This window comes from Pteropus vampyrus, unplaced genomic scaffold (genome assembly GCF_000151845.1).
Source record: "Pteropus vampyrus isolate Shadow unplaced genomic scaffold, Pvam_2.0 Scaffold12, whole genome shotgun sequence".
In the NCBI taxonomy this organism is placed as follows: domain Eukaryota; kingdom Metazoa; phylum Chordata; class Mammalia; order Chiroptera; family Pteropodidae; genus Pteropus; species Pteropus vampyrus.
In genome coordinates, this window is record NW_011888793.1 from 1,778,209 (window position 1) to 1,794,951 (window position 16,743).

Below are 16,743 nucleotides of genomic sequence, written 5' to 3' on the forward strand. Positions count from 1 at the left end.
AAAGAATCCTCACAATTTATTAAGTTAAATAAGTTCCTATCTTAACGACATTAATTTTCTGCAGAGGTAAAGAGGAAGCACAGAGGCATCATTCTTTCCTGAAATACATATCTTTAGGTATAAATATCCAAAATTATATTTTACACTATCAGAAATACTTAAAGCTACTGCTTTATTATCAATGAATAGAATCATAATTCTAATTGGTTTTAATCATTTTAGTCTTAGGCAGATGTGATATCTCTACCTCCTTTCAAAAAGAGTAATTCTTGAATGGAAGTAACTAGATCATATTTTAAGTATTCTACTGCCCTCTTGTGTATCTCACGTTTAGTGAAAAGGTAGCTCACAAAATACAGTAATCTAATTCTCAGAACTACTTTGATGGAATCTCAGATTACGACTAGAAAGAATCTCAAAAATCATAAAGACTAGCACACTCATTACACAGAGGAGAGAACCGAGATCCTGCAGGATTTATATAACTTGCTCAAGATAACACACTGCTAGCTAATAGTAGAGTAAATACTGTTGAACAGAACTTAAACCTCTCAGAGTGTTAATTTCTCTAGTGAAATGGAGATGACAGCCCGGAAGATAATAGCAGGGTCTTGGAGTTCTGCCTAACATCACTTCACAACCTCCCGCAAACCTGTTTCCCCATCCGTAAAATGGGATGAATCATGATGATGGCAAAGGTAGTGAAAGGATTCAATAGGGCAATGATCATCAAGCCCTCGGGAGAAGTATCTACAATATAGTCATAAGCTAAGTGATAATACAACTATAAAAATACATAGGAATGGTTTTTAAATTGCTACAGACTTTGAGATCTCTGGACAAAGAGATCATTCCAAAATAATCTATGATGGCATTTAAATTTAAAGTTAAAAACTGGCACAAAATGAAACTTGAAAATATAAAGCTAGTTTTTCTAATGCCTGTGTTTCTTCAATTACCGTATGTATCATCTTTAATACAAATAAAATTCTAACAGAAAATACCACACAGTAAACACTGTATGTGAGAGAAGAAGCAATGAGCAAGATCCTTAGATGAGATGAGGTTCAGAGAAAAACAAAGTAGAACTCAGTGCCATAGTGTTGTCATAATTCCCACGTGTCCTTTGCTAAGGGCACTTCACCCCTGCAATGCCATGAGAGCCAGCCTGGAAAGGTGGAGGCAAGAATTTCAGTTCTGACTTTGCTAATAATTAGCTATGTCAACTTGGGCTGATAATTTCATCTCTGCTTCCCTTTCTTGACCTATAAAATAAAGTCATTCTCTACCTAGGAAAGTTCTAGAGTGAGGAGAAATAATGAATATGAAAAAACATTGTAAACTCTAAAATGCTTCAATTAAGGTTAAGTTTGTTATCTTAAACTTAATTTAAAGCAATAAAAACATCAGCCCATCACCAAACTGGAGAAGAAACACCAAGTTTAGAAAGTCAAAAGCAGCTTAAATTATAGGATTCGGTCAAACAGCACTCCACTCCCTGTGAAATCTCTCTCTTCCTGCTATAATTCCACCAGCTTTTGATGGCGATTACTCCAAAAATTCTGGCAACACATATATCTTTGACTCTTAAATAAATTTCACTCAAGGGTACCCTGATAGCAGGATTGACAGAGCTTATCCCTGATTGCATAACACAAAATAAACACACCAGCAGGGTAAAGGCAATTAGTCTTGGTGTGCCATGAAAATGACTAATACTGATTACCCTCTGACTGACTTAGGGCTGCAGTAATCCACCCTAATAGTGATGGTTAAGTGCTGTGAACTGCTCTGTTCTGTTTTTATATGTGGCCTCATAGAAGGCACACATCATGCCAGTAATAAGTACTCATTGATGATCCGCAAATATTAACTGAACACTTACTATGGGTCTAGCTCCCCCAAATTCCAAACATTAGAAAGGAGTATTACTGGAGCTGACAATCTGGAAGAAAAAAGGCACTGACATAAACTAACTTGTAAGGTGGAAAGTGAAAATTTCATTATGGTTGTTGAGGCGAGATACTTGGCGCATGAGTCCACTGGGGCTTCTAGGTAATAATCCATAAATGAGTTAACTCAAGCTCTTGGTTGAACCCAGCAATTATACTATATTTGCACCCAGAATGCTAGAATAATAAAAGTGCTGTCAGAAACAAATAAAAGATTCAAGTACATAAATACAGAAGGCAGCTTACCGTGAAATGCACCGTTGTCCACCAGAAAATGCCTGCGGTACCGCACACCGTTTCTTTTCCCCGAGTTCCAGTAACTCATTGTCAGAGAATCTCTGTCACAGCATCAAAACCAGATTGCCCTGTAAAGGGAAACAGAAGACAAAAATGAAGAAAATGGCAGCCACACACACACACCGGTAGCATAATGCCATTAGTTACCTGGCATTACGGGGCAACACATCTGGCCTATGACTGCTCTGGGCATGGAGCTGGAATCCCCCTAAGAAATGTCCCACAAGTCCTCCCAGGGGTAGAATGTCACTTAACATACTAAAGTAGTATCTTTTTCAAATACCACTTGCTATTTCTAACAAATAGTTACTGCTGTCTGCAGGGAAAATCAATCGAACAGGCAAATTTCAAGACTGGTTTAAGGGCTCCAGGCCTCAGCCATGGTCAGCCAGGACCCAAACCAGTAAATACTGGTCACTCTTCAGGACATTTCAGTAACAGGAGGGAAGGTGACTAACAGAATGGTGACTATCACTCCCAGCTCCTGACTTTTGTGTCTACACCCCTCTGATGGACTCTGTGATCCATAGAAATCTTAGAAATTATAACAGCCTCCAGGTAAGCCCTGGAGAAACCAAACACAGTAACAAAGCTTGCCTCTCTCTCTTGTGGAGTCTTCACAGTGTCCATTTAGGACCACTAGGGCCTGGATTTGCCCAGGTGGAACTTGTTGGTGTGACTAGAGTCAGGCCCGGGCCTCAAGTGGGGTGAACAAGAAGCACGGCCTGCTCTTCCACAGGGCTTGTGCCTCCACAGAAAAACATAATGCTAACTGGAGCAAGGACTTGAAAAGCAGAGATCCAAGCTGATGACTTCCACTCCTCCAAAAGCTGATGCGCATCACCCTGAACAAGGCCCCCTTTGTTCACAGGATTTGGCTAAAGCAACTTTTTAGAATTCCAATTTATTTCCTGGTCACAGAATAAAGCCAGGAAAAATCAAGCAAGGCTGGCATGACAGAAAATCCACAGGTGGGAAACACAATTTGTCATCTGTCCTATTAAAGCAACCTAGGTACTCCAGGATGAAGTCAGCCACTTAGTAAAACTTGTGGGAGCTTTGTCTGCTCGATCACGGAACAATTGGTGAAGGCTCTAGGCTCTGAAAGTTTTTGCCAGAGCTTCTCCCTGGCTCCCTAAGGCTCATTCTTAACCCTCTCAACAGTGATCTAATCGAACTAACTCCAGCCTAATCTTACCCTTCCTCTGGCTCCAGGCCTGAGTCCCAGTTCTTCCAGCCTCATCCCCTCCTGGCTAAGTCTGGCTGCTTCTCCTACACCCTCAGGCTGAAGATGAGTCCCATCACTTAAGATAAAGTCACCTATGGACTCAATTGTAAAATATAGCAGAAAATGACTTATTATGGAGACAACCTCCCCCATCTGCCCTCTCTCCACCCAACACTGCATATGACAAAGATCTCTTCTTTTAAAAAGTATTTTCAGTTATATAAATAATGCTTGTTGACATATAATAAATATATGCTCGTTAATGTAAAAAAAAAAGCTCAAACTACTGAAATTCAACTTTTTTCTAAATTGGAAGTCCCCTTTTCTCTCATTTCCTGCCCCTCTCCTGGAATGACCACTTTTGTTTGGTGTATATCATTCCAGTTATTTTCTATGCATTTACATATATAAATGTATTCTCTCTCTCTCTCTCTCTCTCTCTCTCTCTCTCTCTCTCTCTCTCTATATATATATATATATATACACACACACACACATACATGTACGCAATTGTTAAAACATTTATATTTTAATAACTTTTTTCCAAGAATTGGAAATAATTTTCAGTAATATCAATAACTGTTTCCTATACAATGTATAGTTGTGATTTATATTAGAAGTATTTTAAGTTACATGGAATTAAAAAAAATAACCCGTCTGTATTCGTGATCATTTTTCTTACTAACTTGATCTAATGGTTTCACGTGTCATTTTTTATTTTGCACTCAGTACATTCTCAGTCCAAGGAAGGTTAGTGGAATCAGAAGATTAAAGAATAATGTGCATTTGTACATAGTAAAACACATACACATACCTGACTCTCATTTAGTTTCCTTTTAACTGGATGAAAAAGAAGAGGGCATGTTAGAGTCAGTGAGTCACTCATGATGCTAGGAAAAAGTAGCAATGGAACTTGAAATCTTATCTTTGGATTCCAAACCCAAGGTTCTAGTCACAACAGGCTGCAAGGAATTAAAGTATTACACAATGTGGTGATTTCTAAATATGCCATACACATTCTCGGACATTTCTCCCCTTCAAACAGTGGAAGAATCTAATTTGCTTTCCTTTGAATATAGGCTGGACTCAGTGACTCGTTTCTAACAGAATCAGTTGGAATTGATGCTATGAGCCTTCCAACACTAGGTCATAAAAAGGATATGGCTTCTGCCCGGCTCCTAGTCTCTCTCAGGATGCTTGCCTTGGGAACTCAGCCACCAAGCTGTAAGAAAGCCCAGGTGCGAGTGTTCCAGCTGATAGCCCTAGCTAAGTCCTCAACCAACAACCAACGTCAACCATAGACATGTGAGTGAGTGACCCTGCAGACGATTCTAGCCTCCAGCTTCCAGATGAGGCCCTAGACATAGTGGAGCAGAGATAAGCTATGCCCTTTGTACCACCATCTGTACTTCTAAGCCACAAAAACAGTAAAAGATAGTAAATAATTATTGTTGTTTTAAGACAGTAATATTTCAGGTAACTTGTTATATAGCAAATAGATAATGAACATAGGTAACACCCTCAGAATCCAATAAGGGTGGGACCTACAACTCTTTGAGGACAAAGACACAAATCCACAGAGAAGTATATAATGTTAAGATACTTGAGCACTGGTTCACATCAATAGACCAGGCTTTTCAATTTCCAGATCTTTTTACCCCACACTATGATCACTGTCCTTTCCTTGAAGGGCTAGATAAAACGCCACTGCCTTTCTGAAATGCCCCCAGGAATCTCTCTCTCCAATTAACCTAAAACTCTCTCGTTCACTGAGCTATCATAATCCTATCTACTAATTATTGAGTACCTAATTATTGAGTACCTCTTGAGTACCTACTATGTGTCAGAAACTGTGAAAAGGCTTTACTCAGTAGGTCTCAACCTTGACTACACATTAGAATCAATCACTTGGGAAGTCTTAGAATCCCTGCTCCCAGGCCACATCCTTGACCAATTACATCAGAATCTCTGGGGGTGGGACCTGGGCATCAGTGGGTTTTAAAGCTCCACAGGTGATTCCAAAATGCAGCCAAAGGTGAGAACCACTCTTTATGTACATTATCTCCATTCCTTGAAGAAATCTTCTGTAGGAAGATTTTTGTAGGAAGAGGAAGCTCAGAGAATGTCAATAGTTGAGCTAAAGCACAAAGATATATAAATAATTGAACCCTATGGCCTTCAGGCTGTGTGCCTCCTTATTTTCATTAATTGCTTGTTTATCTTACCTCTTCTGGCATCTGGTAGGAGCAGGCTATCAGCTCTCTCTGACAGACCTGAGATATGCACACACTACAGGCTCGCAATAAACATCAGTGACGCCTTCACTATGTGCCTAGATTGAAGGAAGGAAGCGCTCTCTCTGGCTCCAGAATCAGAGCTAATGGTTTCAAAATTTTAGAGATGATGGAGGTGGAGATGATGGAGTTAGTGGGGCTGGAGTAGGGAAAGAAAGAGCTGTGTAAAAACCCAATTTTTCATTCAACCAGATTTAGATGAACCAAGGACCCAGTGCTCACTAAAGGCAGGCAATTGAAAGGGACCTTAGAAATCAGCTAAGCCAAACCTCTCATGGTGTAGCCAGAAGAAAACTGAGGCCCAGAAGGCTGTGTAACCTGCAGATACAGATAAAGCTGGCAGGAAACCCACCACAGCAGTCCAAAGCAGGGACCTCCTGAGTGTTTCATGGTCACAAGGGGCAAAAATATCTACCAAAAATATTTTTTCATTGATTTTTCAAAAAATCACAATTTAAATTCCATTAGAGACACACTTCCATTATACTCAGTTTTAAGTTATTTGGTCAATATTCAGGCAAAAGGAAAGATGTTTAAAAACTGATTTTTTTAACTTTCTTTTGAGGCTTATAAAATGCTTATTCCACCTCCTAAGGTATCTATGTAATATCAAATTCCACTTTTTTGTAGTCTATTTATTTCACTTAATAATTTAGTAATATGTTAACACTCTAGTCAATAAATGTATTTAAGTAAATATATATCAATAAATACATACCAATAAATATACTGTTACAGAATAAATGTAATTTGAAAAAGAAATTGTAATCAACTCTACTCAAAGTCTGCACACTCCAAGAAACAAAAGAAGTCATGTAGACATTCGGAGGTGATTCAAGCATCAGATGTACTAAAAAAATATTTTAAAAGTTTAAATGTATCCAAGCTCATTTTAGAAATGATTAGTAACTTTAATCATTCTACATTTCTAATTTTTGCCATTTTTATCTATAGGTATAAGATTAAAATTGCCAACGTCAAACTATACGACAGTCAGAAAACTGTAGCAGTAGGACACCACCGAAATTCCAGGATGACACCATTAACTAAGAAAAGCAAGAACTATTTTGAGTAATAAACGTTTGTCAATGCTTTTAACACTCTACAAAGGAAAAAGAAATCCTCACACCTGTTGCAGAAATGTTGCAAAAATCAGACCGGCAAGAAACCAACCACCACTAAGAGAGTTGGAGAACTCCGGTTTATTATGCCAGTGGTTCCAGAAGAGCAAGCGCTCTGAAGATCTGGACCTCAAGCTCGGGGCAATCTTGCTTTTTATAGGGCTTATCCGTGCTATTACAGTTGGCATGGGCTGATTGGTTGATTTGTCCTCAGGCGGTTATAGACCGCGGGAGTTGCTATGGGTTACAGGCAGTTACAGAGCCTGAGATTTTCAGACAGGAACTTAGGCAATACATCTGTTATCTAGACAGAACAATCAAAGGGGAGGGAGAGTCTTCAGTTGATCTCTAGATCACTCTGCCCTTCAGCGTATGGGGCAAGAATGTCTACAGAAGCAGAACAAAGAACTGATTACAAGGTTAGTCATTTAAGTGGAAAATTCCTCTTCGTACCAACACCCATTTAATTTGACTAAAGGCCCCTAAAAAGGTAGACATCGGTGGGTTGCTTTCTCTCACTTTCTACCCATGAGATGTATGTGGTGTGAGCTCCATCTCCTGATCCAGGTGGGCACATGGCTGGGGCTTTGCACAGGAGGTGCACATGGCTATTTTCAGACCACTGAGAGTCAGGCATGGATTTCTTTTTGAACTGTAAGAAAAGAAACTTCCTTTTCTATTGGACTTGAGTTGTGAGGCTGTATAGTTGTGAAGCCTCAAAATCTAGAGTTCCTGGCAGCCAGCTTGTCACTACAGGGAAAATCTGTGTGAAATGGATCCAATCCAGAGGAATATAGAGACTAAGTCCTGTTGATATCATTTAAGTCGCACCTGAAGCTAAAGCTATTGCTGCCCTTTTTAGTTAAATGAGCCAATACATTTCCTTTTGTTTCAGCCACATTGAGTTGGGTTTTTTGTCACTTGCAATCAGTGATAAAATGTGTCAGCAGAGCCAGTTAAGAGAACCCACTGGGTAGCTATGAGCTCTTCATTCAGGTTTCAGTTCTAACAACTGATTTGCTCGGGGACCATTGGCAAGATTTTTTTGCTGGTCCTGAGTTTCAAAATATGACTCTATAATAATTACTCCTGTCAGAATGGCTATTGTCATCAAAAATAAAAACAAGTGTTGGAGAGGATGTGGAGAAAAAGAAGACTCATACACTATTGGTGAGATTGCAAATTGGTATAGCCACTATGAAAAATAGTCTGAAGGACTTCTCACGAAGTTAAAAATGAATGTACCTTTTGACCCAGCAATTGCACTTCTGGGTATTTACCTAAAGAAAACTAAAATGATAATCCATAAAGATCTATGTATCCCAATAGCCAAGATATGGAAGCAACCTAAATGCCCATTAACAGATGACTGGAAAAAGAAGTTATGGTTCATATATACAATGGAATATTACTCAGTCATTTAAAAAAAAAAAAAACCTACCATTTGTAACGGCATGGATGGACCTAGAGGTTATCATACTGAGTGAAATAAGTCAAACGGAGAAAGATAAATACCATATGATTTCACTTATATGCGGAATCTAAGAAACAAAAAGAACAAACTAATCGAAAACAGACTCACAAATATAGAGGACAATCTGGTGATGGCCAGAGGGGCGGAGGGGCTGAGAGAAAGGGTTGAAGGGTTAAAGAAGTACAAATTAGTAGTTGATAGATGGTCATGGGGATGGGGGGCAGGGTATAGGGAATGCAGTCAGCAGGAATATAATGGCTATGTGTAGGGCTAGAGGGAAGAATAATCGGGGGGATCATTTCATAAACTATAGAAATGTCTAACCGATGCACTATATACTTGAAACTAATAATAAAATAAAATGCTAAAATATGTATGTGTGTGTCGCACACACGTGTGTGTGTGTGTGTGTGTGTGTGTGTGTGTGTGTGTGTGTGTGTGACTCTATATTTACTGGGGCTTTCCCAAGAGATATGGTGCATTCAAGTCCTTTGTTCTGGTAGTAAAGGATTCTCTCAACGCCTTGAAGGTATTTTAAGCAGAATAAAATCTGAAATCTTATCTTCATATATAGAATTCCCTTAGCTGTTTTTACGCAAGAGGCAAATCTATATCACTGCTTCAACATGAGTTTTATGAAAAATTACAAATCTGTTCAAGTCACTTAAATGGCTTAATAGAAGGTATACTATTCAAGCCCACATATGGAAATCGGAATTCTAACACTAAAGAAAAAACTAAAAACATCTTTAAAAGAGAACTTCATGGGAGGGGAGGGAAAAATTATATATATATATTTAAGCAGAGGGATTTATCTATTACATGCTGACTACTGTCTCCACCTCTATCTGCTATAAGTACCACCACCACAGCCTACCCTCCTCGGGCACCCCTCTTCCATAAAAACCAGGACTCCATGCCTTTACATTCTTTCTTAATAATGTATCATTTGCAAACCACTTTATGGTTTATACAATATTTCCCTTTATATCTTTCTTTTTAATGACCATTACAATAGCCATGTGAGTAATGCATTATTAAGCATGAGTTCAAAAGAGGCTCTCTAAGAACCCCCAACTTTAATATGGCAGATTGTATTAATAAGTACTATGGGCAACCCTTCCCCAATATTCCAGTCCATCCATCTTTAATTATAAAATAGTCCTGAGAAACCAGAGTTAATTCCCATTAGTACTATAGCATTTAACCTATAAGAAGAAATGCTGATTTCCTTCTTTTTAAGCCTTGCTGAGAAACAAAAGACATAAATAGGCTCTGATAGTAATATATGTAAAACATTAAATGCTTAGAAACAGGAAGACATAAGAAAAAAGTTCCCAAAACTGTCCCATACCTCACAGCCTCTAACACAATACATTTGGGAACTTCTGTATTCGGTTATCCCTAAAGGTTGAGAATTCAAACTACAGACAGTCCCCGACTTGTGATGGTTTGACATAACAATTTTCCAATTTCACAGTGGTGTGAAAGGGATACCCACACAACCATTCTGTTTTTCACTTTCAATAACTTTTCAATAACAACCATTCTGTTTTTCACTTTCAATAACTATTTTGTACAAAATGTTGAATAAAGTTATTTTCAATTTTATTCAACATTTTGTACAAAATAGGCTTTGTGTTAGATGATTTTGTCCAACTGTAGGTTCTTAGCATGTTTAAAGTAGGCTCACTAAGCTATGATGCATGATAGGTTAGGTGTATTAAATGCATTTTCTACTTAAGATATTTTCAATTTACGATGGGTATATCTGGACGTACACCATCGTAAATCAAGGAGCATCTGTAAATCCAGTTAAAAGCTAAGATTTCAAAGAAAGCTGCTCCTTCTCACATTTCTCCACTAACTTTAAGACAAATTAAGAAAATTATACAGTGAAAAAAGGAATGGGAGGGGCCACAGCACCTCTTCCTCTGGCCCAGGCCCAGGCTGACAGTTTCTAAAGTAGTTTAGAAGCCTGGGTCTGTGGGGCACCAGTCTGCTCCCCAGCTGGCAGGTCACTGTCCTCCCCTTCCCAAGTTCCCTCCCCCACTTCCCACAGGTTTCCAGGCATTGCCAAACTGGTTGTTAAAGGCTCTGCAAACAGCCTAATTCCATAGCTAGCCCCTTCCCAGCTATGTACACAAAGGGAAAGAAATAAGAGGGTACTTTGTTCATTTCTTAAAGCTCACAAGATACACCACTAAATCAAGTTCCTAGTTTTTTGTTTTTTGGTTTTTTAGTTATCTAGCTTAACGCATTGTGTTTACAGATCTAGTTTGTATGATATCAATCATTTGATAATTGTTAAGACTTGCTTGATGCCTTAGTTTGAGGTCATGTTTTATAAATGTTCTGTGTTTGAAAATAATGTGTATTCTGCAGTTTTGAGATGTAGTGATCTTCACATGTCTATCAGCTCAAACTTATTAATTGAATGGTTGGAATCTTGTATGTGATAACTGATCTTTTTCCTACTTTATCAAGAACTAAGGAGGTATATTAAAATCTCACTAAGAATATGTTTCTCATAGTTCTCTCAGATTTTGCTTACTATATACATTGAAGCCATGCTATTCGATGCATACAAGCTTCATATATTTCAGTTGCAACTTTTTAATCAGTATGACCCTCTCCATCTCTAAAAACATTTTTTTAGCATTTAAACTTTATTTTGTCTAATGTCAATATTGTCAGCTTTCTTTCGGTTTTTAATCACTCGCTTATTATTTTACTTTTAACCTTTCTGTACCCTTATATTTTAGACATGTCTCTTATAAACAGCATATAGCTGAATATTCATTTTTCACCCACTCTAACAATCTTGGGTACGTTTAGATTTATTATAATTATTGATACACGTGGATTTGTTTCTGCATCTTATTTGTCTTGCTTATTCTATACTCTTCTCAGTTTCCTCATCTTCAAGATTATTTTTCTCATTTCAATCTTCTCCATTGGCTAGAAAATTATTCACTCTTTTACTAATATTAGTGGTTGCCTTAGAAATTTTAATATGCACTTATAAAAATCTAAATTTAATCAATATCTTTTAACATCCTCCTAAACTATGCAAGAACTTTAGAAGATACTGCTTTTGCTTACACAACTTATGTCACTTATTTTATCTAGTTCTCACTGTGAAGACATCATCATTATTATTATATATGGTCATTATCTGCTTTAACTTAAAATTTTTCCTTTTTTTTTTTGCTCTTCATTACTTCCTGTTTCTGAAATCTTCCATCTAGGAATAATTTTCCTCTACCTGAAGTACAGTTGAGCCTTGAATAGCGCAGGAATTAGACCTCCACACACTTGAAAATCCACTTATAACTTTTGACTCTACAGTCGGCCCTTTCACGTTTGCAGATTCAACAAACTGCAGATAGAAACCATGTCGGGAATGCAAAAATACTGTTTGCCATCCAGGGTTGGTTGAATCCTCAGATTCCAAACCTGCGGTTACTACCACATTAACTGGGAAAAAATCCCATTTTAGTCAAGGGTCAACTGTATATCTTTTTAGTGAGAATCTGCTAGAACAAACTCTAGGTTTTTTTAAGTCTGAAAAGTCTTTATTTTGTCCTTGTTTTTTTAAAGATTTTTTAAATGGAAATAAGAATACTAAGCTGACAGTTAATTTCTGTCAGTGCACAAAAGATAATATTCTACTGCCTTCCGGCTTCTATTATTGTACTGTCAAGAATATTTGTCATGTTTTTGAAGATAGGCTGCCTCTTCTCTCTGACCTTGCTGAAGATCTTCTCTTTATCTTTTGTGTTTTGCAATTTCATTATACTTTGTCTATGTGTGGATTTCTTTTTACTTATCCTGATGGAGACTCATATGACTTCATGAATATGTGAAGTGATGCTTTTTATTGGTCCTTGATATTGTCTCTTTATATATAGCCTCTTTCCATTGTCTCTCTTCTAAAACTGTAATTAAATTTATGTTGATTCTGAATACTCTATCTTCCACATTGATTAACCTTTAGAGTTTTTCTCTGTTCTGCCACTCAGTGTTGCCATCTAAAAATTTTCTTCAGATCTATCGTTCAGTTGACTACTTCCTTGTTTCACTTGGAATTAATATGCTGTTAAATTCATACATGGAGTTGTTAATTATTATATTTTTATTTGGTTCTTTTTCAAATTGGCTTAGTCAATCTTTATAGTTTCTTACTCTCAGCTCATATTTTGTGTTTAGTGACTTTTTTTTACTATGAGATGCTCATTTTCCTTCTAATCTCATTGGTGGGGTTTCTCCAAAGTATTAGATAAAAGACTCCTCCAACAGAGGGAGAAATTTTGCTTTCTGCTTGGTACCAGGGACACTTCCAATTTAGGAACACTTTAAATCAAATTTTCATCTTGAAGTTTTTCTGTCCACCTAATTATTCTGATTCAAGATGCACACTTGAGAGTTGGTTTAGAATTAAATTCTCAGGACCAAATAATTAGGCATCTGCTCAGTAGCAACATTTTAATAGGTGATTTTCCTTATAGTCCTCTAGAGTTGGAAAGAATAAATGATATTTTTTTGTTTTATTCTAATTCACCCTTACATTGAGGGAAAGCTTTCTGAAGTCCTGGTTTTATGACTGAAGGATAAATACCCTCTCAGATGTCTTACCTTGTCTCTCTTATGCCCTCAGGTCATGAAAACAGAAGTTCAAGCTTAGCTGGTTTGGCAAATGTCCTCGAGGCAAAAGCCAGCTTCATTGCTCAATAGACCTCTTTTCACTCAGCTTTTGGATTAAATATTCATTACTTTCTTACTGGTTCATTGCATTTAAGAAAATGATCTTTCTATTGTATCCAGCATTTTAACATTATTTTAGCAAGAATGTTGGTAAACTGTATTGCTACAAACAGAATTCAACCCTGGGAATTCACATTCAAAGCCACGGAGCCTTGCATTTTGATAGCCACACCAGGACCTGTTGTTAATCCTTAAAATGATCCTTACTATCCCCACTGTATAAACAGAGAAACTGAAGCACAAATTGATTAAGTAATTACCTAAGGTCCACAGCTATCAACTGACATCACTGGGATTTGAACTCAAAAAATCTAACTCCAAAGATTGCACTATTAAGATCTATGTCATTTTGCTTCTTAGTAAACAATGAACATAAGAGAAAGACTATAAAAGACAGACAGAGAGCACAAAAGAGCGAGCACTGCTAAGGTATTGTCGAGTCAGGAATGAAATGCGGACTTTCCAATTTACAATCCATTCCAATAGTCATGTCAGGATTGGCATATTCTTATCACTATTTTCTATATTCCTGCTTTGTAAAAGTGAGCGCACAATGCAGACTGGGTTGAAAAAAATAACACCCAAAGGAATAACTGCTTGGTAATTAGATTTCAACTCTCAGCAGATATCAATCTTGAAATCTAGTTTTTGATCACATTTGAAGACTCTTCGGGATGACATATAACAGGAGACTTTTTTTTTTTACAATTCTAATTTCATCAACTTATGTGTAGGCCTAACATTCAAAAAAATCCTTAATTTATACTAATTGTCTCTAAACTAGTGATTTCCAAACTTTTTAATTAGAAATGAACCTCTAAATAGCTCTTCACTCAATTCCTTCACATATAAGAATGCCAAAAATTTAGTCTCAGAAAGAGCACACTCCGAGAGAAGGGCAGATCTCCCGAGTTCATCTCACTTTCTCTTGTGTCTACTTTCTCACCCATCAGTGAGAGAAGGGGGAGCTTTATCACAGTGCATGTGCTGGATTCTGATCTTTACCTGCTTTCTCTACTCCTACCACCCAACATTGAGGAATGCAGCTCCAACAAGAGATCTGTCTTGGATGTGAGGGCGATCTGGCTGTGACATCTGTCGCCCCATTGATCGCCAGGGTTGATTCGGCTGATCTGGCTGGCTAGGCAGGTGTCACCTTCCTTCCTCACTGCTCCATGTGCATCCCTCCCAAAGCTAAACGCTCGGTGGAAGAGGACAACCTTCCTTGATAGAGGAGAGGACCATTCTTCAGTCAAGCATATACGAGTAGCTGCGCTCCCCTGCTAGAACCTCCAAACAAGCTCTCAAGAGATCTGCCTTGAACTGGGTAATTAAACCTCCAATCAACACCTTCTCTCCTTTCCAACTACAAAGCAAGGTTAAGTAGGAGAAGTGAAACGTCGAGATTTGGAAGGAATTATGAAAGGCAACTAAATGCATATTATTTTGAAAAAGTAAGTGTGCTGACTCTATTCCTCACCAGGCAGTGGTCAAAAACCTATGCATTTGCTGCTTCTTCAAAGTTGATCTTTTAATTTATACTGGAAAGAATAAAATGACACCTTCTACTCTGAGGCTCTGCTCAAAATGGAAATTTGTAAAGTCACCCGTAAGTGAATAAAAGAAAAGCAGATTTTATCTATATAAAGATACTAATTTTTTACCTATTAGATTAGCAAAAATCAAAAAGCTTGATGACAAACTTGCTGAGAGTGTGGAGAAATCGTCAGTTTAATACATTTCTGATAGAAATAAAAATTTTACCAATTCTATGAAGGCCAATATGTCAATATTTATCAAAGTTGCAAGTGTACTTACCTTTGACCTAGCATTCTCACTTCTGAAAGTACACCCTATAGCTGTACTTGAACATGTGCAAAATGGTGAATTTATAAAGTTATTCACTGTACCATTGTTTTGAAAAGATAAGAAGCACTTGAATTGTCCACTAATCTGGTTAAGTTTTAGTATATCCATACAGTGGAAAATACGTAGCCATTAAAAAAATTAAAAGAACTCCAAGTAACCAACACAATATTGAAGGAGAAGAACAAAGTTGAAAGACTGACAATAGCCAACTTCAAGACTTATTCTAAAGCTACAGCAATCAAGAGAGTGTGATATTGGAGAAAGAATAAATAGATCAATAGAACAGAATACAGAGCCCAAAAATAGACCCACATAAATGCAATCAACTGATCTCTGACAAAGGAGCAAAGGCAATAACATGGGGCAAAGAAAGTCTTTTCAACAAGTGGTGCTGGAACAACTGGACTCCCACATGCAAAAAAAAAATGAATCTAGATACAGATCTTACACCCTTCACAAAATTTAACTCAAAATGAATCATAGATTCTAATGTAAAATGCAAAACCATAAAACTCCTAGAAGATAACATAGGAGAAAACCTAGATGACCTTGAGAATGGTGATGACTTTTTAGATAGGCGCTATCCATGAAGGAGAGAATTGATAAACTGGACTTTATTAAAATTTAACACTTCTTGTGGCCTGCATCACAGAGCAGGTCCTGACTCTGGTCAACAAAAGAATAATAGGTCTGTACCATCACTTTGATGAGACCGTCAGTAGGTACAAGCAGTCCTGGAATGTGTCCACCCTCAACAGTGGCAAGAAGAGCCTGGAGAAGGAGCACAAGGCCTTGAGCAGTGAGACTGCACTGCTACAGTCCAGGCTGACCTGTGAGACAGAGTGAGAGAAATGCAGAAACTAGATGTACAAGTCAAGGAGCTGATGTTAAAGTCAGTAGCGCAAGGTGAGCAGGTTGGTGGCTAGCGAGCTCAAGAAAGACACCTACAGAAGATCATCTCAGGAAAGCAACAGGAACTAGTCACCAAGTTTGACCACATTCTCCTGTCTTCAGGGTGGGCCCAGGGTGCTGCACTTTCGAATGGCAGAAGTAGGGGAGGAGGAAGTGAAAATCAAGGCCAGTGAATGCTGGCATCTGTATTTTGTAAAAGGCCTTCAAAGGAAGAGAAGCCAGGCCTTGCCTCAGGCAACACAAGCAGGTTAGTTCTTGTCCCTGAAGTATTCCTTCAAAAAGAAACAAAATATCTTTGTGTTTTGAACAAAGATATTTTCAAAATTTGATTGGTTTTGTTTTGCTCTGAAGCCTAAAATAGTCTTTCAATCCTGTAAGCCCCTTGTTTTACACCCTTTTAATTCCTAATATTTGAGTATTTTGCATGTGTATGTTATATGTTTTTGAAATTGTACATGACTAAATGAAAATGTTAAAAAAAAATTTTTTTAACTTCTGCTCTGTGAAAGACAATGTCAAGAGAATGAGAGAGCAAGCCACAGACTAGGAGAAAATATTTGCAAAATATGCAAAGAACTCTTAAAACTCAACAATATGAAAACAAACAATCCGATAAAAAAAATAGGTTAAAGACCTTAAGGTGTCTACCTTATCAAAAAAGATACACAGATGGCAAATAAGCATATGAAAAGATGCTCCACATCATATGTCATGCAAATTAAAACAAGATACCACTACATACCTATTAGAATGGCCAAAATCCAGAACACTGGCAACACCAAATGTGGAGCAGCAAGCAATAACTCTCATTGCTGGTAGGAATGTAAAA

General features: G+C 37.6%; 1 protein-coding gene across 11 annotated transcripts in view; it reads right to left on the reverse strand.

Annotated features, from left to right (window-relative positions):
* PLCH1 (phospholipase C eta 1) overlaps positions 1 to 16,743 on the reverse strand; it is a 208,656-nt gene that overhangs the window by 167,687 nt on the left and 24,226 nt on the right. For all 11 annotated transcript variants that reach the window (XM_011379273.2, XM_023524242.1, XM_011379263.2 and 8 more), the window contains one exon: positions 2,199 to 2,317. In XM_011379273.2, the coding sequence (XP_011377575.1) occupies positions 2,199 to 2,277 (79 nt within the window). In that variant the 5' untranslated portion in view covers positions 2,278 to 2,317. The remainder of the gene's footprint in view (positions 1 to 2,198; positions 2,318 to 16,743) is intronic.